The sequence below is a fragment of the Orycteropus afer genome, unplaced genomic scaffold (assembly GCF_000298275.1).
Source record: "Orycteropus afer afer isolate SDZICR_OR568_19922 unplaced genomic scaffold, OryAfe1.0 scaffold00001, whole genome shotgun sequence".
In the NCBI taxonomy this organism is placed as follows: Eukaryota; Metazoa; Chordata; class Mammalia; order Tubulidentata; family Orycteropodidae; genus Orycteropus; species Orycteropus afer.
In genome coordinates, this window is record NW_006921588.1 from 29,766,737 (window position 1) to 29,794,674 (window position 27,938).

Genomic DNA, 27,938 nt, shown 5'->3' on the forward strand with positions numbered 1-27,938 from the left:
TGCCAAGTAACTTAACCAAATGACCTGCTTAAGAGAATGAATGTTTTTCAGGTACCCTAAAAACATGTCATAAAAATAATTGATGTAGTAATTAAAAATCATAAGGTTAATGTTATTGTAGCTTAGCTCTTTTCATTATGTGTAATAAAACACAGTTCCTTTAAAGAAGATAGTCCCAGTTCTTTTTATCTAAATGCATAAATTTCTTTTTAAAAATGTTTAATTTCTGATAGGGAATTAAATTACAGAGAAATGTAAGAAATGCCTCTTTTTGCCTTTTGGAAATTCTTAACCCAGGATCTTTGAACCCCAATATTATGTACACATGAAATTTTTTGAGAAGAATGTCTATAACTTTCTTCATATTTTGTTTTTTAGATATACATGAGCATAAAATAGTAAGAACCACTGCCCTAAAAAGTCAATAACCTAATACTTAATAGTGTTTAAAATTTGCTTGTTAATGCTTTATATAGTTTCTACTACTGTATTTTCAAAAGCAAGCAGGGATATTAATACATATGTTTTTATATTATTTATTTGAAGCTTAATGTAGGTTTAGTAGTAATCAAAATGCTGTAAGTAAATAGCAAAGTTCTGTTGCTGAAATTTACCATTAATCTTTAGTGAGGATTGTGTGTGTTTGATATCAGGATTAGAACTATGAAGTAATGCTCTAAATCAAAGCTTTTGAAAGCAATAAAGGAGAGAGTATTTGCGTGCATCTGCTTTAGAGATAGGGATGATGCATATTTGAACCATAACACGTATGTATGTTAGCAGCTAGAACTAAAAGTAGTGTTAAAGCAAATGTGCATTACATTAATGATGTAATATTTACTAAATAACACTCAACAAACTAAAAAATCATGAAGCTAATTAACATTAATTTATCATTAAGTCACAATATTAGTAGTAATTAAAAAACATGATCAATGCCAAATAACAAAATATCTTTCCCCCAGATTGCAGAAATTCTAGTCATATGCATGTGTATGAACTTTGCATGATAACCAAATTTCTTAATATAGAATACAGTTTCAAAAATCTCAGAAAACAAAAGTCATGTATTAATTTTAGTTTTTGAATACCAAATTTTAGCTACACTTGGTAACTCAGGTTACTGATAAGTGGCCTCAGTGTCCTATGTAAAAATCAAAGCTATAGAATTACATTTAATTCCTATATGAAACAAAAAAGGAGCTCTGTCGTTTAGTGGTTATAGCATTTGGCTCCTAGCCAAAAAGATGGTGGTTTGAACCCACCAGCTGCTCTGTGGCAGAAATATGGGATAGTCTGCTTCCCTAAAGATTCACAGGCTTGGAACCCCATTGGGGGTCACTGTGAGCAAGAGTTGACTCAGTGGCACCAAGTTTGGGGGTTTTTTTGTTTTTTTTTTTGTAAACCAAACCCAGTGTTGGAGAGTCAATTCTGACTCATCACAACCATATAGAGCAGAATAGAGCTGTCCCATAGTGTTTCTATGGCTATAAATCTGCAGAATCAAAGTGTCACATCTCTCTCCCATGGAGCATCTGGTGGGTTCTAACAACTGACATTGTTGGTTCATACCCAAGCACTTTAACCATTGCACTACCAAGGATCAGTTTAATTCTTATATAAAAAAGCAAAAAAAAAAAAAAAAAAAAAGATTTGCATATCTTAAAAAATGTGTTCTGAATCCATCCTATGGGCTACCAATGGGCTTAAAAAGCACACTTTAAGAATGGAAAATTATGCTTTCATGCAGTTGCGTATATGTATATGCAGAAGCTACTTGTCATCATTCCTACCACTTCTCTTTACTGAGATAATTTAGATGTTAACAATTTTCGTTTCAAACCTCATTTTCTTCTCCCTCTCACTCTCTACATTCACACAGCAGCATTTATTCTCTAAATTTTCTGTAAGCAACTGCTGGAGCTATCAATTATTGCTATTGTCAGTGTGATGAAATCCAGCAGTTGTGTTAGCAGAAGACAAGATAGAAAGGATTTTATTTAAATTGTTTATTTTTACTCTTAAGATGTTCCTAGTTGGCTACTAACTGCATTTCTTGGAGTTTTTATGTTTTGTTTCCTATGAATTCCTTTCTTTAGAATTAATAAATTTAGCATCTAGAGAAAGGAAAATAGCACTTACACAAAATGTTGCTGAGAGAACTGAACTAACCATAAACAAATCACACCTGGCTTAGGACCTTAACCAGACATCCTCATATACAAAAAGTAGGTGAGAGAAATAGGGCATGCAGTATCATCAATAAAAGTAATCCTTTCAAAATTGGGGTATGAAATGGAAGTTCTTCAGTTGTGGGTGATTTTTTTTCTTTATCAGCATACAAACTCATTTTTTCTTAGGAGACGTTACAAAGTGCATATGTCTTGTTACAGTTCTACATTCATTAAACTGGTTATTTTTTGAAGTTCTAATAGGAGTTTTTGAAAAATTAACAAAGTTTTACCATTTCTTTATCTTACTGATTGACTCCTAACAGACCAAAGCAGAGAAGGTGAAAGCGTCTTTATTTGATAGAACATTCTTCCTTAGTGTGTTTATTTACTCTTTTAAACCAGTGCTCACACTGGACTGACTTCCCTCTGCAGTGGTTTCTGTTTACTCATAGAGTAAAATTCAGACTTTCCACTTGGCTTGCAAGTTCACGTGATCTGACCCTTGCTTACCTCTCCTCCTACTCACAGTCTCTTTGACTACTTCTTAGGTGATGGTTGCATTTTTTTCTTTTTCTTACATACCTTGCTTGTTCCCACCTTTTGGGCCTTTGCACGTGCTATAAATTGTCTAAAATGCGTTCCCCAAAATTGTTTCATGTTGTCTTGTTGACAGATCAAAGGTTACCTCCCTAATACCAGGCCCCCAAAAAAAGTGATAGTCAGTCATTACCACATCCCCCTTTTCTTGTTTTCTTCTTAACAGTGTTATTTGCAGTTATTTTATTTCTTTATTAAATTGTTTGATTGATTGTCTACCTCCTTATACCAGTCCCCCACTACAGAGTGTACACTCAAATGCAAAGAGAAACTGTCTTAAGTTTTTGCTACATCCTTAGGGTTTAAATTATCACTTGGCACATAGTATGCAATAAATAGTTATCAATTATTCCCTCTATAAGTAGCAAATGTATTGTGGCAAATGATACTTGGCTTAAATATTTTAGACTGAAAGTTGTCACTATTTTAGCACTTCCATTCATTAATTTTATCCCATTTTGCTGTTAATAAGAAATAATAGTATTAATCTTAATATCTAGAATTAAATTTCATTTTTGACAGGTTGACATTGGCAGAATATCATGAACAGGAAGAAATTTTCAAACTTAGACTAGGACATCTCAAAAAGGTATGTGAAGCATATGCTGTATTTTTAGCCTAATTTGTTACCAGGGATCGTGGAGAGATGTGTTGTAGTTCTCTTATTTAAGAAGCCAAAATTTAAGAAAGATCCCAAATTTGAAACTTCAGACCAAAAAAATAAGGGGAGGAAGACATTAATGTGTATTTTTATGTTCAGCATATTAAAATAACATGTCTTTACCTTGTGGCAATTAAAAAACATTGTGATGCTGATAGACTGTGTCCCTATAATGGAGTGATTCCTGTCCATACCTCCAGGATCTCTAGATTACTCTCTCTGTTTAAATACCACTTGATGGTAAAAAATGCTTCATTGAAAGCAAATGTGAAATTCCATATTGTTTGTCCATTTCATAATAAATTGTAATATATGAGCACTCATTTCTTTGACTTAACTTTTAAGCTGTTGGATGCTTGATGAAATGTTTCAATTAAAATACGTATTTGGGAGAATTTCAAAGAACTGAATCATCAGTTGTAGTAGAAAGTGCTATAATTTAGAAAAATGTTGCTGTGTGTTACGTGTATTTTTATATTGTACAGCTCTGAAACTATAATCATGCCATTGTTTTTATACCTCTTCATTTTAGTTCAAACTATTTCAAGGAAGTCATAATAACAGTAAGTTTTCCCCCTCAAATGTAGGCACTGACCCACCTACTGCCATCGAGTTGATTCCATCTCATAGAGTAGAACTGCCCCATAGGGTTTCCAAGGCTATAAATCTTCACAGAATTAGATTATCTCATCTTTCTCCCACAGAGCAGAACCACCAACCTTTTGGTTAGTAGCTGACTGCTTTAAACCACTATGCTACTAGACCTCTTTATGTTGTTGTTTTTGTTATGTGCCATAGAGTCGGCCCTGACTCATAGCGACCCCTCCATGGGTTTCCGAGGCAATATCACTACGGAAGTAGGATTGCCCAACCTTCCTTCTGAGGAGTGGCTGGTGGGTTTGAACCGCCAGCCTTCTGGTTAGCAGTCAAGTGCTTTTAGCCACTATGCTACCAGAGCTCCTAGACCTCTTTATAGGTACTTACAAACATAAAATTCTTTTTCTTTGACCCAGTTTTTATTCTGCTCCTCTCGTCAGATTACCTTAAAAATGTTTTTAATAGGTTGAATTATAGTTAAAATTGAGTTGGTAAGTGAAGATAGTGTCCCTGGGGTAGGGTGAGGTATGATAGAGAAGTCCATTCTAGTAGCAGCTTCCAACACTGTTTACTAATTAGTTTTTGGAATGTTATCAACATTGCTGGGAACCCCTTTCGTTTAATTACAAGGAACAGAAAAAAATTGTTAACTATATACTATATTATAAAAACCAAACTCATTGGCATTAGATTGACTCATGGTGACCTCATGGGTGTCAGAGTAGAACTGGGCGCCATAGAGTTTTCAGTGGCTGAGTTTTTTCGAGTGTCAGAGTAGAACTGGGCGCCATAGAGTTTTCAGTGGCTGAGTTTTTTCGATCACCAGACCTTTCTTCCACGGTGCCTCTCATTTGCGTTAGTGTTCTTTACTATGCTATATATAGCTCAGTAGAGAAAAAAGGCTTCAACCTAAACTACTTGACCAGTGAATTCCAAAATATTTCATTTTGGGGGGGGGTCCATTATGTTTTATTATAATTATTTATATTTCTTCTGCTCTTTGAGGTTTGGTAGATAATGCTAGTCTAATCTGTATGAAAAAAATCAATCTATAATGGAACTGCAAGAGGGAAGAGGGAATTCTGTAGTACAGAATGAGTCACAAGTATTTGCTCATTTAAACAGCTTTGATAATGAATACATAGAGACTTGCTCTTATTGTCCCATAATAACCAAAACCTATTCCTGTCAAGTGAATTTTTATTCATGGAGACCATGTATGTTACAGTACTGCTCGATAGGGTTTCTTGGTTGTAATCTTTATGGAACCAGGTGGCCTGGGCTTTTTCCTGTGGCACTGCTAGGTGGGATCAAACCACCAACCTTTAGGTTAGTAGAGAAATGTAAACCACTGGCACCACACATATAAAGATTTACCAGTTGTTTTCTAACCAGCCTTTTGTGATACTGGGATACTAAGCATATGCTTAGAGCTTTGACTGGAGGGTTGTTATTTATACATATAATAACAAATTTTAAGTTACTCTTTCTAATGATGGCATTTTTACATGTGTGTCTTACTTTATGAAAGCCTGTTACATAAAATCAGAAGTTATAAAGCTGTTAAATTAGGAATTGGCAATTTGAATTGTGGAAAATACTTAACTTTTGAAAAGACTTCAAAGGAGGATTTTTTGGTGGTTGATAGTTGATAAAGCTTTCCTGGTACTTTGAAGATATTTGATTTCTATGAAGCACTTCTGTTTTCTAAATGAGATATACTTACGTGTTAAACATTATATAAATATATGTAAACTCTTCTAGAATACCACATTTTCTCTTCTAACTTCATATTATCCTTTTTGTCAGTGTTTGACTTCTACATTTTCTGTACTTACTCATTCTTTCTAATAGGTCTCCTTCATAATCTTTTTACTCTTTATATTCAGCTTTACTGAGCAGTCTTAGATTTCTAACTCTGTCTTCTCATTAACTAATTTACAATATAACTTTTCTTTTGTTTGACTGCCATAATGAATGTTTTGGGAGAGTGAATGAACTAATGCTGAAATATACTCTCATGTCTTGAGTTCTTACATTCTCTTGAGAATGAATGCATTATGAAGAAATTTGCTAGTGATGTATACATGAGAAAAATATAGCAAGTAGTGTCACCTTAAAGAACTAATAAATAGTGTTTCTCTTTTTAACACTGGATATTAAATTTTGAATTTTACAGTTAAATGATTAGCATTGTTGTGGGGATTGCAGTCAGTGGCATAAAACAAAATGTTTATGAACTATTGAAATGAAAAACTGATTTGCTCTGTAAACCTTCACCCAAATCACAATAAAAAGTTTAAAAAATAATAGCAGTGTTACATATTTTAAAAATTAAATTACTTGGCTTTCTAAACCACAGTTAGAAAATAAGTTATTAAAAATAGATCATTCTGTTTTCTATATAAAAGAGGTGGATTGGACAGATTTTTAACACTGAACAGACTTGAGTCAAGAGGAAAGATATTATTACCTCTGTCCTGTCAGCTCCCTATCTCCTGGGTTTATTAAACCAAAATAAACTGTACCCCAACTTGTAACTATATAGCTTCTGTCATTGGCTAGTCTGAACCCTGGGTATTTGATGTTATGTAACCGTACAGGAAATTAACTTTTTGTATATAAGTTTAGGGCCTTAGGTTTGAAGCCTGGCATACTTTGGCATTAGCAAGGGTGACTCACTCTCTTTGTTTTTTGTTCTCACTCTCCCTTTAATAAACTCTTGAAAGTTAACCAGAATTATAGATTTAAGTTGTTAGCAATGGAGGAGAAACTTAACATTGAGGAAGCCCATACTGTATAGACATAGGAGAATAAAAGGCCTATTTATTTTTTTCTTGAAATGGATCATTTATGACATGCCTTGAATTTTATAATGTTAATCATAATAATAACTGAATAAGTAAACTGAGATATGAAAGGGTATATTTAACATTGAATAAATAATGTAATAAACATTGAATAAATAATAGAGTTCAATTCACATTCTGTGCTACCCTGTAAGTTTAGAAATACAATAAATTCAAAATCGTTGCAGTGTGATTATGTAAGAAATGGGAGTCAGACAGAAAAGTCCAAAAGTAAGTAGCATTGCTAAAATAAATACATGTTGCTAATTCACCAAAAAAGTAAATGTAAATTTGGTTAAGGACTTAACAGTTTTGTCTTCTAAGATTAGGAAAATCAGTCTAGCATCATTTTTTTAAATATATCAATAATTTTTATTTAGTATTTACTGTTTTATTTAATATTAGTTTAAGCATTCATTGTAGTTTCTAAACACTTTTTCCTACTTTATCTCATTGGAGATGCATAACTATCTTGAGTCAGGTATTATCCCTGCGTTACAGATGTGGTTACTGAGGATTAGAGAGTTAACTATAAACCCTGACATTTTCAAGGGCTATATCCCCAGGATTTCCATGAATACCATTTTAGCATATAATTTCCCTCATAATAAAATGTACTCAAATATGACTTTAAAAGTAAGAATTTTAAATTAACCTGTGAGGCCCTTTAAACTGAGGATGTGGATTGGGAGGTTTATTTTGGGCTCATTCATTCTCTGAGTGACTTATATCCACACTCTGCAGAACGACATAATACTGCATGTTACAGAATATACACATTTGAAGTATTTTGAGGTTTTAGCCATTCTTGAGCGAACGTTTATGTTAACTCTTTCCCAGCTCTTCTGTTTGCTTCCCTAAATTACACAGCTAGGATTAGTGGCAAAGCCAGAATTGGACTCTTCTGTCTCAGTGGCTGTGCCCCATCCCCTTTTAGGTATTCAGAAGAACTAATTCACTTGTAGTTTTCTTTGCATCTCTCTTAGAGTACTGGAGGGATTTGCTTTATCCTTAAGTCTTTTGGGAAACATGTTTCATGTTCATTGCAGATAAGGGAGAGCAGTTTTAAGTTGATTATCAGTTTTTCACACACATTCTCTCACTCTCTTGCATATTACCTTCTTTGGAAATTATGTTAGTGACTGTTGTATCATCTAGAATATTTCTTTATTACTAGCTGATATATTGATTTTCACTCTAAGTTTATATGGAAGGTCAACAGAAAACGTACATTTTTTTTTAAAGCGTCAATATTCTTGAGTAATTTCACCTTTTATATATCTTATGGATTTCACAGAGTACAACTGTATAGTAAAATACATGGAGAAATATACAAATTATTCCTCAAAAGAGAAAAGTAACTTTCTTTATTACCAGTAATTATTTAATACTTTGCAACTATCATTTATTAAAAGCTTATCATTGCAAAGAGAGTCATTGCAAATCTTTACAAAATTTGTTCCTCTCAGGCAGAGCTGTTAACTCTTCCATTTCATGTTCCTGTGCCATGTGTGGAATCTGTGGTTTTAAGAAAAGTGACAAACTATACACCAGTTTGCTTTTATTGTTGTTTTAGTATTAATACCAGTCTTTGATAAATTATAGTTATAGGAAACTATTTATTCTTTGTGGTTAGAGAAGCTTTAATAGGTTTTTATTTGTGTAGTTCATACCATTAACTTGGAGTTGAAGAAAACTATGTAGATACACTTTCCAAGGATTGCTATTAGATCAACACTAAAATAAATAACTTTTAAAATATATATCCCCAACTTCTTTGTAACAGATTTTCTCCATAGTCACGATAATATTTAAAAGATACTAGTTATCAATCATAATACCCCTTTGACTGGTAAGGAGACAAGAATTTGGCAAGTTATTAGGACCAGATATGTCTCACCACTGCTCTTACTGAAGTTTCTGAAGTGAACAGCATATGAACACAACTTACATGTTGGGTTTGCTAGGCTTCAGGTTTTGTTGTCAACTTGATTTTAAATATTTGATTGGAGAGAATTCATATAGAAGATTTGACATTCTCAGAATGGAATATTAAATAGTGTAGTAGGGACTGGCTTTAATGTAAGAGTTCATGTGTGTGTACATGTGTTTGATACATAAACCCTTGAATATAAGTTTTATTGAAAAAACATAATCAGCTTATAATTGGAACAGGATTAGTCAAGAATCATCAACAGCAACACAAATGTATCTCTGCAGACCGAAGGAATCAGCTAAACAATTTACAGTCATCTCAGTCTACTAAAACAAAAATCACATCCAACATGCCACCTGACACCATTTCTTTCTTTCTCTCTCCTTTGCTCCTTGCGATGTGGCATTCATCTCTCCTTGTGCCTCCGTTCTGAAGAGATAACAATATAGCAACAACTCTGGCACTGAAATCCTGTTCTCTGATCGATATTGGCACCTGCAAAGAGAAACAACCAGTATCAGGCAGCAGCAGCATCAGTATTAATCTTCCATGATGAAATCTTTACAGGTCAAGAACAAGTACACAGATCTTTTCTCATTACTTTACAGTGGACTATGCAACTAGTTGAAATGGAAGACAATGGATTATCTACAAGCCATTTGAACAGTGGTGTTGATTTTAGGTGAATTGATCCCCAGATATTCTTGGAATTTGATATTCCCTTTGGCCTTTTTTTCTAGAATACCATTGTCACCTCATTTATCCAGTCCTTAGTATGACCACATAGAATAAGTTTGCATATGTGACGTTTCACGTCACTTTTGGTTTTAATGAAAATAATTAGTAATGCAATACTAAATAGCTTAATCTCTAAATCTGTTTGTTCATCTTTCAATCTATGGCTATGACTAGAAGAAATCTTTTGGGAGTTCTCTCAAAGCTAACATTTTATATTTTATGTGATTGTGTAGCACATAACACAGGACACTGTTAGGCAGTACTTTTCACTGGGATTCTAGTGAAAATGCACTATACTAGAAAAAGTCACTACTAAACCATTGCCCATGAAGAATGTTATGAGCTGTTCCTGACTTCTTGGCATGTGTGAGCAAGAAAGGTGCCAAGAAGAGTGTTAGAGTTCTAAACTTGACATGCTACTTCTACTTTAAAAATGAGTTCTGTAAAAGATGACTGCATTGAGAGCACATGGAACCAGCTATAGATAAAAGTAACTCTCAGTGTTCATATGCTAACTCTTTCTCTCATTATAGACCCACAGAGCATATTCCTGGCTTCATGTTTCCTCATTTATAATTATACACCTTAACTTGGTAGTAGTTGATGTTCAGTTACCAAAATGAATATTGAGAGTTTGATGTCCTTGGTGTTTAACATTAATCTAGTTGGATAGGCAATAGAATTTTAAAAAATTTGAAAGAAACCTTAGAAGTCATGTTAGCTATTGGTTAGAACAGGGTTTAGTTAATTCAGGTTGTAAGTTCAGTCCAAAGATACTTTCACACACAGACAGACAGACAGAGAGAGAGAGAAAACAGTTGCTTGGCCACTGGCATCTTCCCAGTCAGAACTATAAATGCATGCTATTTATATGCATAGGAATAATGGCAGTGTAGAATACTGGACTCTTCCATCAAAGTTAAATCTTTTTAATACTTTAAAAATGTATGGAATCAACCTGAAAAATGTTGAAACAAAGCTGACAGAAGGGCTACGATACACTGTACTAAAGCCTGATATCTATATATGCTAAGGCTTGGTTGTCAGCAACTTGGTTAGTATGCAACATCAAGGAATTTCACCCCATATTATAACAACTGCAATTAATTCTTTCAAGAAATATAGTAAGTATTCACATGTTGCCAATCAGTTGAATGAATACATTCATTTGCTGCTAGGAAGATAGATTTTTATATAGAATGAGGAACTGACAGAGAATCAGTACCTGCCTATCTTAACAGTCAGTACTGTTTAGTGGGTTTCAGTAGACTCAGATATACCAACAATCACAATATGAAGATCGCCCAGACTGGGCAACATTTAGGAGCTCTGGTAGCATAGTGCCTAAGGCATTTGACTGCTAACCAGAAGGCTGGCAATTTAAACCCACCAGCCACTCCTTGGAAGGAAGGTTAGGCAATCTACTTTAGTAGTGATATTGCCTCTGAAACCCAAGGAGGAGGGGTAGTTATGAGTCAGGTTTGACTCCACGGCAGTGTGTTTGGTTTTTGTTTGTTTGTTTGGGCAATGCTTTGTACTTTTAATACATAAGGTTGCTATGAGTCAGAGCCAGCTCTTTAACAATAAATATATGTATTTAGCATTTGAAAAGAGAATGAAACACCCCTTTCTCCCAGGAGAGGAAGTATCCAAAACCCATACCCATTGGCATCAAGTCATTACAACTCGTAGGAAACCTATAGAACAGAGTAGAACTGCCCCATAGGATTTCCAAGGCTGTATATCTTTACGGAAGCAGACTGCCTTATCTTTCTCCTGCATCTTTCAAACCACCAACCTTTCAGTTAGCAGCTGTGTGCTGTGACCAGAGCGCCACCATACTTAAAGTACACAGAAATTGTCAGAAAAGCATTAATGGTAAGCATTCTAAAATAGTTATCTAAATTAGTTAAACACAAATGAGAGACATACAGTGTGCTTCCATCAGTAATAGCCAGTTCAGTGATCTGAATGGGAGTGGAGGGAGCATTCATATAGTTAGAAAAGAGAACTCAGGAATTTCATCATGTTTGTCCTTCACTTTCTCCTGCTCCCTTCCTCAGTCTACACAATCATTCAAGCAGAACTGTGATTATGGGGCAGTAGATTCAAAATGGATCTCTGTAAATTCGGACCTGCTGTATCTAGGTGTTTTTTTTTTTTGTTTGTTTGTTTATTGGTTCATTTCCATTGTTTATATCTCCCATATTCATGTTTAAAAGAAAGCGTATTAAGAGAAATAATCTACATTAAGGATAAATTTGAAGTAAATTGGTAATAATTTTCTCAGTCCTTTCATTTTTGCATTGCCTTTTGTTCCCATTAATTTTCAGTAGTGCCTTTGTTAATTTTACCTTTAATTTTCTAATTTTCCTAATGATGAACTTTTAGAGTAACATTATAGTTTATCAAATCTAGGTCCTCAAATGAAGTTTTAATATCATAAACTATAATGTTACTTGAGGACCTAGATTTGATAACTTGAAGGATATTTTTCATATCCTAAAGTGAATTTAGTATTAAACTTTTTGAAATCTCATTCTGAGCTAGTTTTCTTAAACCAACTCATGTTGTTGGGATGCTGATGAATAAGATTCCAAGCTGTATACTTTTCTCTGTTTTACAATATGCTGCAAAAAATTATTTCTTTTATCAATCTTCACAGATAATAGACAAGTTGAGAATGATAATTGAAAATACTTTTCATCTTACCTTGGCTTTATAGAAAGGCTGCTCTTGGAAATTGAATTTTTTGTTGTGTGGTAACAGGTACCCTAAATTCAAGGAGACTTGCCAAATAAGTTTATAACTCTTAAGTTTCACAGCTCTGATGCCTACACAAACCATCATTGTTTTTAATCCCTTTTTTTTCACTTGTACACTGAAAAATATTGAATAGACAAATGTTGTATTGTATTATACGTATTAAATTAACAAATTTAATTTTTTAATGCCTTTTTGAGAAATGCTTAAAAATACCCTAAATCCACTTAGCTGTTTTAACCTGACATTTTAGAGATTCTTCATTGCTTAACTTACTTTTTGCTTAGAGAATTGAGACAAGTGGATATTAAATTGCCAGAAGACATTCTGATTACAAGTAGAAAGCATTTCTATGCCAAAGATAGTTAGATTGCTGTGGGATTTACCTTCCATAAAAATTTTTAAAAATTAAAATTTTGGAAGGTGGTGTTTTTGCAGGTTAGTTAAGTTGATGGAGCAATATTGAGATCTGTTGTATAATTGTATGAATTGGATTTTTTTTTAATGTAACTAAGACTAGGAGAGCTTATTTTAAAATAATGTTAAAACAGCTGTAATGTGTGTGCTTAAATTGTCCATTGCTATATATTTCTGTTTAAACAGAAAATAGTCTTGTCCTTTTATTGTGTGTTTGATTACTAAGGCGGTCTCTTTAATACAATCTGTTCTCACTTATTTCATTCAGTTCATTTCCAGAGATGCTGTTTGTCTCTTTGTTTCTTCTAGGCCTTCTCTGCTTTAACTAACTATTCAGCTTGTGAATGTTCAAGGGTCAAAACAGTGTTCTTACTAAGCATAATATAGCAAGTTGAATTTGTCTCCCTTTTACTCTAGTAATCTGGCTTCGCTTTGACATGAGTTTTAGGATTCCATTCCATAATGAATTCAGGTCAGTTGTAAACCCAAGTCATCCTGTCTTCTCCTTAACCTTCTGAACAAGATTAATTCTGAATAATGGCCCTAGAGATTAATGTCAGTCTCAAGTCAAGCATAGTATCTCACAGAATAGATCTTTGGAAATCATCTGCACCAAAGACAAATTAATTATTCAGACTACTGTCTTCTAGACCTTTGTACGGTAGGGTCAGACCAAAACTGGGCTTTTGCCTCTTTCTGGAACAAAAAAGTACTAGACAGTATTGCCCTAGCATTTGCTTTGGTATGCTTACTTTTTTCTCAGGGGCATTTGAGAGAAGTTACTTAAAGCTGCAACATTATTTTTTCTCCAGAAGTCACTTTGTTTTAAGGTTGAAGATATTGTGGAATAAACACTAAATTCTAAGATATAAAATATATGTCAGTGACTGTGGAGTATTTGTGTCTCTCTGTGTATAAGGCTCAGTTATATTTTCTTCCTTGACATCTCCTCTTGAAATATCTAGGATTCAAGTTTGTGTGTCTGTTTGTTTCTTTACTGCTTCCAACATTTTTTTTTTTTTTTTTGCCAGTAAACTCCCTATTCAAAATGGAGCAAAACATGTGTGTGCTCTTACTTTGTAAGATTTTATTGGGCAGATTTGCCATGTTTTATAGAGAAAAATGATTCTTTCTTAAATTTACTGACATAAATATACACATTACTTTCTTTATAATTTATTTTGTGATACTGATTTACCACCATTGTATATACATTTATTACAGATTTCTGATGGGTAGTTTATAGGGAAAAGTTATAAAATAATCCTAATTATGTGTATCAACATTCCATTGGGATCTTGTAATTATATATTTATGACTTCTATAATTTCATTGGTAAATAGTATCCCCATGCTATAATTTCAAGTAAAAATTAAAACAAGCATTTCAGCTGGTATCCATAATAAGCATTTCACAATTTTATCAAATTGTTTAAAATTTCACCAGCCTACCAAATGTTTAATAACTTCCTACATCTGTAAGAATCAAATTAATGGCATATTTTAAGGTAGCAAACATTAGTTACATGAAGAGAAAAAGTTACTCTTTTCTGGGTTCTGTGGTGTAGGTGAGTTTAAATTCTTTCATCTGCATGGGCATACCTTTATGTGACAAATTTTTTATTCTATTTTGTATAGAATAAATTAAGACAACTAAATGTGTTTTGAGATTATTGTTCCAAAACGTTTCAGCTTATTTCCTGTCATTATAATGACTCTTCAATTATTGAATCTCCTAGGATATTTTATTATTGTTCTTTTCTTATTAAGATAAGAAATATTGGTAACTGAAACCACATTAAATGATGAAATATCAGCTAAATTAAGACTATTTAATCTATTGTATGTGTTTTAGAAAAGTTTCTAAAAAATTTTCTAGAAAGGTTTTCTCTGTTTAAATTTCTTTTTAAAGTGTCTTATTTTGTCATCTAATGCGTAGTCTACATTAAATAGCTCTGCAACAAATAGTGGTTGAATTTCTTAATCTGTGAAGATTGAATTTGCTTTTCTTCACAATACTTAAACTTTTCCCTGCAATTTAAGCCTTACATTCAGGTATAATAGACTTTATTACCTTAATTATCTTTGAATAAATAAATGTCAGAGTTAGTTGTTTTTGAGATAAATCTCATTAAAAGAAAAGAGGAGAAGGAACTAATGAAACAGAAATATTTGAGTGCTATATTTAGAAATAATCTCTGTTTCATGTGGTCTAGATTTATAATTGGGCACACATTTAGTCCAAAGTAATGTACTTGTTTATTTACTGAACAGATGTTTGTTTAAAATATCACAAAATTTATATTGAAAAATGGGTATTTGTGTATGAGTGTGTGTATGGTATGGGTGATTACATTTGCTTATTTGTTTAGGTGTTTAGTTAAAAAAGTTATCCTAAAAATTGTTTATCTTGAGATATGAGGAATAAATCTATTAATCAGAATGTTTATATTAAATTTTTTGGGGATTTGCCTAGATATACTTTGATAACTCAGGATCTACTATAACAATCCATAAAATTTGTAATGTCTCTTTGGGATTACAGTAAGATTTATTCATAATGAATGGTCAGATTGTGTGTGTGTGTGGTCTTATTTCAAATATTCCAAAGTCTAGAAATAATCAGCAATTCTGTCTTCTTTCCTTCTTCCTCTTCTAACTCTTCTAAAATATCTTCATTTCTTTTTATCTTTATTTTGTATTGTATTATTTCCTCTTAAATTAAAATTTGGATGGTCCAAAAATAAAATTTCCGGTTCATTTTATGTTATGTATGTCATTCTCAGACTACCTTGTAGTCATTTTCAGTTTAGACATAATAAAGATGATTTCTTGTAGTACAGAATAAAACTCAGCATCTCATTAGGGATAGATTTTTATGTGGAGGATGGTTTCTTGAAATAGCCTTTTGCCTTATCTTTTTCTACGTCTCAAGTATTGAAAAGAGCACTTAAGTCTTTTAGCTCAGTGGTGCTTTATAATGTAATATTCTTTCCATCTCTATAAAAATTGATGCATGAGTAAAAAATATCTTTTTTACATCAGAAATAAACTGAGCTCGTTATAGTCCCCTGTCTTCATTTTCAGGAAGAGGCAGAAATCCAGGCAGAACTTGAACGTTTGGAAAGAGTCAGAAATCTTCACATTCGAGAACTCAAAAGAATAAACAATGAAGATAATTCGCAGTAAGTCGTTACTTGTATTTCACAGTTTTATATGATTTGAAAAAGGTATTTTTTTTAAATGATGGAGATCCATAAATATAGTACTTCCTTGTTGGAGGAGCAGATAGAATTTAGATAAATTGTTACACCTCACTCATTATATATTGTTGTCTTTACAGAGAGAGGTCTTGACTCTCACCTAGGCTAATGCAATAATGGCCTCTTAACTGTTAGTCTCCTTTGCTTCTTGCCCTGCAGCTTCCGGTGCAGCCACAGTACCACAGTGATCCTTTGAAAAGTAGATGTGATCATATCACCTCCTCCTCGTATTACTCCAAAGTCTTTTCCATGGCTCGCAAGCCTTAGATGATCTGGTTTCCTGGCCACCTCCTCCACCCCATTTCTCTTACCCTCCTCTCATTTATGTGTCCTAGACACATTGCCCTCAGATATACCAAGCACATTCCTGTCTCATCTCAGGGCTTTTGTGCTTGTGATTTCCTTTGTCTGGAATGTTCCTTCTTTAACTATCTGAGTGACTTACTACTCCTTATTACATTTGAAATAGTCATTAGCGAAACCATGCCTAAGCCACCCTATCTAAAATACCAGTCCTCTCTCTTTACTGCATGCCATCCCCTCTTTTGGTATCCTTATCTTGCTTTTCATAGCATTTGTCACTATCTGAAATTATACATTTATTTTTTTAGTCATTTACTATTTGTCTTCTCCCACTAGAATGTAAGCTCTGTGGGAGCAGGGACATACATGGCTTTGTTCTTACTATATCTCCAGAGCCTAGAAAAGAAGTTTATTGACAACATACAGTCCCTTATGTCCTTAAGAATGCCATAGATAAAAGGTGCTAAAGGAAGTCAAAGAAAGAAAAATACCCATAGGCTGGTGGGTAGTTTAAAAGCAAGCTTTATGGAGAAGATAGAAACTAAGCAAGGCAATAGATTCCTAGAGAGGATTTAAATTTATATAAAAGAAAAGAAGGACACTTGTTTACACATTATCTTTGTTGTTGTTATGTGCCGTCGAGTCAGACTCGACTCATAGTGACCCCTCCTTGGGTTTCTGAGGCAGCATCACTACAGAAGTAGATCGCCCTATCTTCCTTCCAAGGAGTGGCTGGTGGGTTTGAACCACCAGCCTTCTGATTAGCAGTCAAGTGCTTTAGGTACTACGCTACCAGAGCTCCCACATTATCTTTAAGACTAGTCATTTAATCTGAAGCCTCTTGACATAATAAGAGTACAAGCATGCTTCAGAGATACTGCAAGTTCAGTTCCAGACCATGGCCATACAGTGAATGTTGCAGTAAAGCAAGTCATATGAATATTTTTCGTTTCCCAGTTTATATGAAAGTTATGTTTATGCTGTACTGTAGTCTATTAAGTATGCAACAACATGAAAAAGTTTGAAATATTGTGAGAATTACCAAAATGTGATACAGAGACATGACATGAGCACTTGCTGTTGGAAGAATGGCACCGATAGACTTGCTCAAAGCAGGAATTCTACAAACCCTCAATCCAAAAAAAAAAAAGACCCTGCAATATCTGCAGAGTGCAATAAAATGAGGTATGCCTGTATCAGAATGGAAAGTGGGCAATTTCTGCTGTGAAATGTGAATATTTTGCTTAGAAGAATGCCTATTTCTGATTATCAGTGTATGTATAATTCATAAATATACCGATTATTCCAACATATGAGGGGAATGTAATAATATAATTATGCAACAGCCTAAATTTTGCCAACTTCACATGCTGAAAACCACAGGAAGACATTAAATTTAAAATTAGCTGATCTATTATGTTCAAATTTGTTTGTGGATATGTCTTAGTTTGATTGATAAAAATTAAGTGAATTGTCACAGCTTTCATTGTGTTTTGAAACTAAACAGAAATGTGTTTTACTTATAAGTTATTTAGAAGAAGAGTTTAAATTATCGAAGCTATATTCAGTTGATTTTGAATAAGATATTAATGTCATATCTATCTGGAATTATAAAGCTATCATTGACTTTTTTTTTTTATGTTGAGGGTACATAGTTCATAACCACATACTTTGCTAAGTCCTGCTGTATGTTAGCTGTTGAACTTGGGCAAGTTATTTAATTTAATCTCTCTGTGCAGCAGTGTTCTCATTTATAAAATAGAAATAGTATCCAAATCTACTTTATAGGATTGCTTGAGAATTAGATGAGGTAGCATAGTGGCTAAGACACTTGCCTGCTAACCAGATGGCTGGCAGTTCAAACCCACCAGCCACTCCTCGGAAGGAAGGTTGGGCAATCCTACTTCCGTAGTGATACTGCCTTGGAAACCCAAGGAGGGGTCGCTATGAGTCGGGGCCGACTCGACGGCACATAACAACAATATATTTAAGTGTTTAATACATACTAAGTGAAATGAATGTTTACTAGTAATAAGGATGGTATTGTCTGAGTGATTTTTTTTTAAGTTTTTTAAAAGATTTACTTTTTGAATTGGAAATTAAACGTATTTTATAAAGATAGTAAAATTTAACTATGGGTGAAGGCCAATTTATTATAATTATTGTTAATGATAAATCAGTATTATGAAATCTTGATTAACCATAATTCCCAATATACAAAAATATTTTTCCAAGGGAAAATACACACGGGATTTCATAAAGCTCACAGCAGTGCAGTGGTTATTAGGCTATAATTGGTCGCTAAACCAGAATATTTAGCTGTAAAAGTTAAATTCCGTGAGCACCAAGAACTTACCAAGATGGATGATAGTCATGCAGGTAGAGACGTGGTAGAAAAAGAAAATATGAAACAATTCAAAATTAACAGTAGAATAACTGAGAAAGTAACCCCTGGGAGTGGAATAACGGAGTGGAACTCTAATAGAAAAGGAACCTTTTTGTGTGTATTTTAATATATCTGAATATTTTCCTCCCCCACTTAAGGTTCAAAGATCACCCAACGTTAAATGAAAGATACTTGTTACTTCATCTGCTTGGTAGAGGTGGCTTTAGTGAAGTATATAAGGTAATGTAAAATTTATTTTATTCTTTGGGTGACTATAACAAAGATAACAGAATTATGTGGTTAGAAAGAAGTATTTGTCTTTTGTTTATTGATTTTATGCCAGTTCTCATTGTGAAAAAAGAGTTTGCAGTGGCTTATGATGTCATATCTCAAGTCTGAAGACTGTCCTAACACCTTCAGCCTTTCTAGTATTTGGTATCTAGTCATCATTAGTCAGTTGGATACTAATATGAACAACCATTCGATCAACATAGGCAGGTAACCATTTAAGACAGTATAGTTCTGTAAAGATTGCACTCTTAAATTTAAACATGTGTTGGAAGTCTTACATGTCCTAAATTTACCTGCATTTAGGGCAAGTGCATACGTATAAGTATAGAAGTTTTCACTCATTGTGTTCACTGTTTCCCCCCCCCCCTTTTTTTTTTAAATGGTGATTTGGGTGAAAGTTTACAAAGCAAATTCATTTTCTATAAAACAGTTTATACACATTTTGTTTCGTGACACTGACTGCACCCCCCACAATGTAACAGCTGTCTTCCTACTTCCTTCCTGTGGTAATCTTTTCCCTGTGTCCTTGTTTCCCATGCATTCCTGCCTTCTGAGCTATCTCCCTGTACAAATAATGCCCTTCCGATATCCCATGATTGATTGTTCTAAGGAGTGTACCTACCTGGTATAAATGTTCACCTTCTATGCCTGTCTTGTTTGGCTGGAAGCCACAGAAGTGAGTTCAGTTCCTGGGCTGAGGGTGACGAGGGTCCATAGTCTCGGGAGTTTCACCAATCTCTGTAAGACCAGTAAGTCTGGTCTTTTTTATGATTTTGAGTTTTGTTCCACATTGTTCTACCACCCTATCTAGGATCTCCTGCACTGATCCCTTTCTGAGTAATTGACAGTGGTAGCTGGGCACCATCTAGTTTTTCTGGTCTCATGAGCATATAGGCTGAGGTTCACATGGTCCATTAGTCCCTTGAACTAACTGTGCCCATGCAGTTTTGGTCATCTTCATTCTTCTTTACTCTGAACATGGAGTGGGTTCACTGTTTTATACCTTTTTTTTGGGGGGGGGTCACTTACAGTATGTCTTTCTGCTTAACCTTTAAGTATTGGAGTCCTGAAGTCTCTTTTCTCGTTCTGTATTCTCTCTCTAGAAGATTTTATCCACTTTGAGTCATTGAGTTTTCCTTACTTCCAAACCCCCTTCTTCTAACACTAATCCTACTTCAGTAGGTGGCATTGTCATTCATTTGCCCAGTCCCTCAAGTGAAAAAAAAACATACGAGTTTTCATCTCCTTCAACTTTTTCTACCAATATATTACCAGTCCCTAGTGCCTGCTGTTACTAATGTCGTTAAGCTCGCCTAAATCCACTGATGACCCTTCTGTCTCTGCTTCCCAGGGCCTCGTTGTTTCTTGCCTGCTGACACAGCTGTTGCTGCCAGAGCCTCCTAGCTGATTGCCTTCTTTTGGGTATTGCATTTCTCCAGTTACTTTTCCAGCATACAAAAGGCAATCTGATTATTCCCCTGCAATGACTTTTAATTTATTCTTCATTAGGTTGAGGTCATATTGAGATTATATTCTCTTCAACTTTAGTTTTTCTAGAATGTTTCCCTGACCCTCTGCATCTCAGATCAGATATGATCTGCCTTTTATTAGCTTTTTATGACATTTTGTGCTTCATTATATATATCTATAGTTAAGTGATTAAGAGCTTGGGTCCTAAAGCCAAACAGGGTTTGAATCCTAACTAATCCTGACGGCTGTTTACTAACTGTGAAGTTGGGCTTATTACTTAACCTCTGACTCACTGTCTTCATCTGGGAATAATAATGGTACCTACACTATAGGGTGGTTGTAGTAAAAAATTATGCCAGCATATAGGTCACATGTGAACAAGACTAAGAGCATTATTTACTAAGCACATAGAACAGTGGTGCTTAGTAAATGTAAACAATTAACATTATTGTTACAAGTCCCTGAGTGGTGCAGATGGTTAAGCGCGGAAAGGTTGGTGATTCAAACCTACCCAGAAGTTCCTCGAAGAAGGACTGCCATCTGCTGCTTCTGAGGGTCACAGACTGGAAAATTCTATGGAGCAGTTCTACTCTGTACACATGGGGTCATCATGAGTTGAAATTGACTCAGTGGCAACTAACAGCAGCAACATGATTGTTATTAGGAATCCTTTTTGTTGAAGGGACCTTGTCTTCCTGGTTTCCTGATGACAATCAAGAATTTTAGTGCTGACTCTAGGAAAAAATAGGGAATTTGGAGTCAGAGAACTTCAATTCTGATCTTGGCTTAAGCGGTTGTTATTTGTTATTGCATTGTTTTATTAACTTAGATGACTTAATAAATGTGATGATTCTTCTACCTTCCTCATCCATCTAGAGGAGCTCTGGTAGCATAGTGCCTAAGGCACTTGATTGCTAACCAGATGGCTGGCAATTCAAACCCACCAGCCACTCCTCGGAAGGAAGATGGGGCAATCTACTTCCGTAGTGATACTGCCTTGGAAATCCAAGGAGGGGTCGCTATGAGTTGGGTCCGGCTCAACGGCACATAACAACAACATCATCCATCTAGAGTGATCTTTGAGCTCTCTTCTAGTTCCTATTTCTCTGTTTCTAATGCGAGAACATTCAGGGATGATTGGTGGTTCAGTTGTAGAATTCCCTTCAGGAGGCCTAAGTTTGATTCCTGGCCAGTGCAGCCACCATCTCCCTGTCAGTGGAGGCCTGCGATTTGCTGTGTTGCTGAACAGGTTTTAGTGGTTCATACTAAGATAGACTAAAAGACAGGCCTGGAGATCTGCTTCTGAAAATCAGCAGAAACCCTCTGGTCACAAGGGCCCCGTCTTGTAACCGATGGTGGGCATGGTACAGGGCCGGACAGCATTGTGCTCAGTTGTGCATGGGGTTGCCATGCATTGTGGGCTGATTGGACAAGACAGCAACCAGCAACAGCATCAGCTGTTAAACATCTTTAAGTATTTAATGGTTGAAGTAGGCTTTCCTAGGCAACAAGGTAGAAAATAAGATTATAAGTAGCTCACCTTGGATCTAAAAATAACTAACTTAAATCTAAAAATTGCCAGAGGTACAGTTAGCATTGTCTCAGCCTAACAGTTGCCCAGCTTTTGGGCCTTTTAATGGCTTTCATGACCACCTTTTGCTACTGGCACCGATTTTAGCCCCATAGATAGGACTTTAGAAGAAAAGGGCTCATGTAGAAAATGTGAATCAGGGCCCATCATTCTGCCTTCTAACAATTGAAATGGGAATCTGGGAGTCCCTGACCTGAGTTGTATTAATGGCAGAACTTGAGAGGTTGAGTCCTTGACCTCTTGATTCTGAAGGCCTGATATCCCTGCCCTATCTCCCTCACATCTCTTGGCTTCTGTGAGATATCTTGCCAATAAATTCCTCCTTTCTCATATGCTGTTGAAATGGATTTCTACCTTTTACGAAGCAAAGGAACCTCAACTAAGTTGGCCCAGAAACAGTTACAGTGAGGTGTTCTACAAAGATGGGTTTCAGATAGTCCATCACTACAGCTCAACACTTACTTTATTCTCTTTTTGAGTCCCTGGGTATCCCCATTGCAGTAGCATTTTGACATTTTCTCCACTCAGAAGTCACCAAACTTCCTCGTCCTCCTTCATTCAGTGGCCCTCAGCTGTGGCACATTGGAGTCACTGGGGAGCCTGAAAAATGCTGATGCCTAGGTCTCACTCCCAGAGATCTTGATGCAGTGGGTCTGGAGAGTGGCCTAGATTATTCTAATGTGCTCCCAGGGCTGAGAAACTACTGCTGGCAAAATCAAGACTATTCTACATAAATACTGTGCTTCAGCTCACTTCCTCTTACTCCAACAGTTTGGACGTTCTGTACTGACCTAAATACTAACAACAGCTCTCCGACCCCTTAAAAGCCTTTTCTGTTGTTGCCAGATCCATTTGGGGAACAAATAAAGCAGATTATAAGTCAAGAAATACAGGTTTTTATCTCTATCAGGATTGAAGATTTTTAATCAGTTGCTAAATGATTATCATACTAGCTTTATAGGAGGCTATACCCTCACTCAGGAGCTCTGGAAGTGTAGTGCCTAAGGCACTTGGCTGCTAACCAGAAGGCTGGAGGTTCAAACCCACCAGCCACTCCTTGGAAGGAAGGTTGGGCAGTCTGCTTCTGTAGTGGTACCGCCTTGGAAACCAAGGAGGGGTCACTATGAGTTGGGGCCGACTCGACAGCACATAACAACAATAACAACATACCCCCACTCACCTAATTTTAGGAAAAAAACATTAATTTATTATAATCAGCATACACTGGTAGTAACTTTTTACTAGTGATATACTTACAATATTATTTTCTTATATTATTCTTTACTATGATTGCTTTTGAATTTTTTATCCTTTATACATTTTTTTTAACTTTCTCTTAACTTTTTTTATTCTTTTCTATTACTTTAAACTTAATGTAATAGCTAATGTTTATTGGGTATTTTTTAGAATTATGTATTATTCTAATACTTTCTATATTTTACCTTCATCTGACTCCAAAGCAAATATTCTTAACTACTGCATCCTATATTGTGGCATATTTCATGATTTGGTAACACTTACTATACTGTTCTATCCTTACTGCTTGCTTTTAGGTGAAATTGACAAAAAATAGGGCTGGAGACCTTGTTTTACTTCTAATAAATTGTAAGCTTTTAAATGGTGTTTCTAAGAGCTCCACTGTATATAAGTCACAGTGAAACACAAGTTATTTAATCTCTCTTCAGCCATATTCAGTGTTTTGAGTATCTGCAAATCACAGGAAGTCTCAGGAGAACATTGATTGTTCTTTGTTGTTTATATTTAAAGAATCAGGCTGGTGATTTAAAATCTTTTTTTGAGACACCCAGGGAAAATTGAAGACAGGTTGGTTATTAGGTGAGATTAAAGAATATTATTGATGTAGTTAGTGGTGATAATTATACGATACTGTGATTATGGTATTTTTGTTTGGTTTTTAAAGGCTTTCTTCTTAGGGATAAATACTGAAGTACTTAATAAGGCTGAAATGATAAGTTGTCTAGAATTTGCTTTAAAAATGCTGTGGGAGTGGGGGGACGAAACATGAAGTTAGGGAATAAATGAATCAAAAATGGCAAAAGATTATTAATTTTTTTAACTGGATGGAGTGTTGGGTAAATAAGTGCTTATTGTACTCCAAAAAAACCAACAACCAAACTAAATGCCATTGAGTCGGATCTGATTCATAGCAACCCCTCCTTGGGTTTCTGAGGCAGTATCACTACAGAAGTAGATTGCCCAGTCTTCTTTCTGAGGAGTGGCTGGTAGATTTAAACTGCCAGCCTTCTAGTCAGCAGTCAGATGCCTTAGGTACTACCCCACCAGATGTCCCCACTTATTGTACTAATAAGTTTATAATTTTAAAAAAACTGTTGGGAATTTGTTAGAAAGTTGTATGTTTTCACAGAAGTGGAAAAGGAGTAGAAGATTGATAGGAAAAAATATTAAGAAAAAAGTTTGTTTTATCCAACTGACAAGAAGTATAACAGCCATCTGTTTTCCTGGCTGTTTAATGCCAGAATAGAGCTTTATTGTTTTATCTTGATTCAGTATATTGGCATTTGAATGTAAAGAAGCATTTAAAGTGCAGTGTTTTCTGCTTTATAACCGTAGCATTTGTATTCCATTTCAGGTAATTAATGTGTCATTAAACTACATATAGTCTTAGGAGAGAGAATTGCTAAAAATTATAGTGTGTATTTTTGCAAAATTATCACCAAAATGAAATCTCTTCAGCTGTTCAGTTGGCTTTGGTCATAACTGATGTTTGTCTTGAATCCTAGGCGTTTGACCTTTATGAACAAAGATACGCTGCTGTGAAGATCCATCAGCTTAATAAAAGCTGGAGAGATGAGAAGAAAGAAAACTACTACAAGTAAATACTAATACTTTATTATTCTTAAAAGCTGAAAAATATTTATAATGGTCATGGAAAATTAATATACTCTCTTCCTTTAGACATGCCTGCAGAGAGTATAGAATACACAAAGAACTGGACCATCCCAGAATAGTTAAACTCTATGATTATTTCTCTTTGGACACAGACACGTAAGTGACTAAAAGAATTTCGTTTCTAAGAAAATCTTTAAAACCCTTTCAATCCTAGAACTTCCACTTCTAGATTTATATTAATGAAAAACTTGGAGGGTGAGAGAGGAAAAAAGTCTGAAAAATATTATGATAATGAAACAGAGTGTTTATAAAGACCTGGTTTCAAATAAATACAATATGCATTTTGTGTAAATATAGAAGATTCTCAAATAGATCTTTGTATACTATTTTATGCAAACTATGTATTATTTACCTTGGGATATATTACTTTTTTTCACCCTCATATTGTGTATTAAAGTTGTATGCTTTTCCTTTTCCTATTCTGTGGCAATAATATAAATAGTCTTTATTTCTCCATTATGATTCTGAATTATTGGTTACAATTTTCTCTCTCCCCCCATTATAGGTTTTGTACAGTGTTAGAATACTGTGAAGGCAACGATTTGGATTTCTATCTGAAGCAACATAAATTAATGTCAGAGAAAGAAGCTAGGTCTATTGTAATGCAGATTGTAAATGCACTAAGATATCTCAATGAGATCAAACCCCCTATTATACATTATGATCTTAAGCCAGGTAAATAATGAAATGTATCTGATACTTTTTAAGCTATAAAGAATATAGATTTTTAAAGTCACATTCATTAAGTTACCTGAAAACATCCTTTTAGAAGTTTTTATTATATATCACCACATTTTAAATGTATCTTTACTTCCTGTAAGTAATCTTAAGTAATAAAGATAATATTTATCATCTATGTATTATTAAAAGAATTTTATATTTTGTTCTTAGGAAACATTCTTCTGGTAGATGGAACAGCATGTGGAGAAATCAAAATCACTGATTTTGGTCTGTCCAAGATTATGGATGATGATAGTTACGGTGTAGATGGAATGGATCTAACTTCCCAAGGAGCAGGCACTTACTGGTAAATGTATTATTAAACATACCAAAGTTACCTAGATTCGTACTCTCCCAGTGTTTAATGAGAACTTAGTCTGTTGTCATGATCCTTTGAGATTACTGCTATGAAGGTACTGATATGAAGCCTCTGAGTAGAGAGGGAGATGACTACTATTTGTGCTTTTTTTTTTATCTGTTCGTAACTGCAAATCTCAGCAGACGAGAGAGAATGACTTGGTATTAGCAAATGACTTCAGTGCCTACCAGCGAGAAACTCCTAACATGGAGAATTAATGAATTTTCCTTCTACAGGCTTGTTGTTGTTGTTATGTGCTGTCGAGTCAGATCTGACTCATAGCGACCCCTCCTTGGGTTTCCGAGGCAGTATCACTGTGGAAGTAGATTGCCCCATCTTCCTTCCGAGGAGTGGTCACTGGGTTTGAATCGCCAGCCTTCTGGTTAGCAGTCAAATGCTTTAGGCACTATGCTATCAGAACTCCTCTACAGGCTTAGGATGTTATTTATCATGAGTACAAATACTTATTTAAATATGGCAGCTTAACTGTTGGAAACAGTAACCATATACGTCAAGCCCTTTCTATAGAGGTTTTGTGGTTGCAGTTTTTGTTGGGGATGAGATGGGTGATTGTGGAGAAAGGGTAAATTTGGCATATTCTTTATTCATCTGCGAACTAAATCCTGTTAATGACTTTATAAATATAATAGAGATTTAAATAGAACTCTGTAGATTCATAATAGAACTTTAAATGAATGTCATCCTCCAGAATGTATATTGTGAACTGCTGTATGGAAAATGGATTTGCTCTGTAAACTTTCACCCAAATCACAATAAAAATTTTAAAAAAAGGAATAAAGCACTCAGAGCACTTAACCGAAAAACCAAAGTCGCAGTTGAGTCAGTTCAGACTCATAGCAGCGACCCTAATAGGACAGTAGAATTGCCCCGTAGTGTTTCCAAGGCTGTAAATGTTTACACAAGCAGACTACCTCATCTTTCTTCTGTGGAGCAGCTGGTGGGTTTGAACTACCAACCTTTTGGTTAGCAGCCCGGTGCTTTAACCATAGCGCCATAGCTGTTGACGAAAACTACTTCACTGTGAATTTTCAAACTTAACGTCAAATTCGCTAAAATTGAGTACATAGACTATAAAATTTCAAAACTTAGTTTACAGGATCTATTAATTTAACAAAAGGAGTAGCATCTTAATAGGAAGAGAAATAACTGCTCTTGACTTCATTGAACAAGATAGAGACTACAAACATAAATGTGACTTTAAGGCTTCCAGAACAGTCTTCATGTAGTTACACTGGCCACATAATAACCAATTCTACAGGGTGCCATCAGTCTGTATGGATTTTACTTTTTATAAAAAAGGATTTGTCATATTTCTTCATTCTTTTAAAACTACTTTAAAATTTCAAATTCTGCTTGTGGCATATTCTAAGAATATGAATAAGATAATGTAGTTTTTTTTTTTTAATATTTAAATAAAATTATTATTTAAGCATGTAAACACTAAAAGTCAATATTCTCAATTGGTATTTAGAACCTTTTTTAACAACAGGGCTTTTTTTTTTTTTTTCCTCTCCCACAACAGAATCTTAGAATCCTAATAAAACCAACAGAACAAAATGTCTTGGTAAAACCCTGGATTCTGTGGAAGACAGCTTGGAAACCATGTTCTAAATAATAGAACTTTCCTCCTTTGTAGGAGACTTCCCTTGTATTTTTTCCCTCTTACTCTGGCTTTGCTAGTGTCCAGCAGAGCGGAGAAATTTCCCTTTTACACGTGGGTATGAGGTAGAGAAGCTTGTTTTAGGGCTGTGCAGGAAAGAGATACAGTTTGATATTTTCGTGTAAGAACCTGGAATATATTTCTCATAGCAAAAGTGCTCCAAAAATGTTAATTTCTACAGTCACAGGTGTTTACCTATGTAATTGGTAAATT

General features: G+C 34.7%; 1 protein-coding gene across 1 annotated transcript in view; it reads left to right on the top strand.

Moving 5' to 3' along the window:
• The window catches only part of TLK1 (tousled like kinase 1), a 181,004-nt gene that overhangs the window by 146,545 nt on the left and 6,521 nt on the right, over nucleotides 1-27,938 (top strand). Inside the window, 7 exon segments of the mRNA XM_007944095.2 lie at nucleotides 3,294-3,360; nucleotides 15,819-15,916; nucleotides 18,842-18,923; nucleotides 24,798-24,889; nucleotides 24,973-25,062; nucleotides 25,472-25,641; nucleotides 25,858-25,993. Coding sequence (XP_007942286.1) covers nucleotides 3,294-3,360; nucleotides 15,819-15,916; nucleotides 18,842-18,923; nucleotides 24,798-24,889; nucleotides 24,973-25,062; nucleotides 25,472-25,641; nucleotides 25,858-25,993 — 735 coding nt within the window.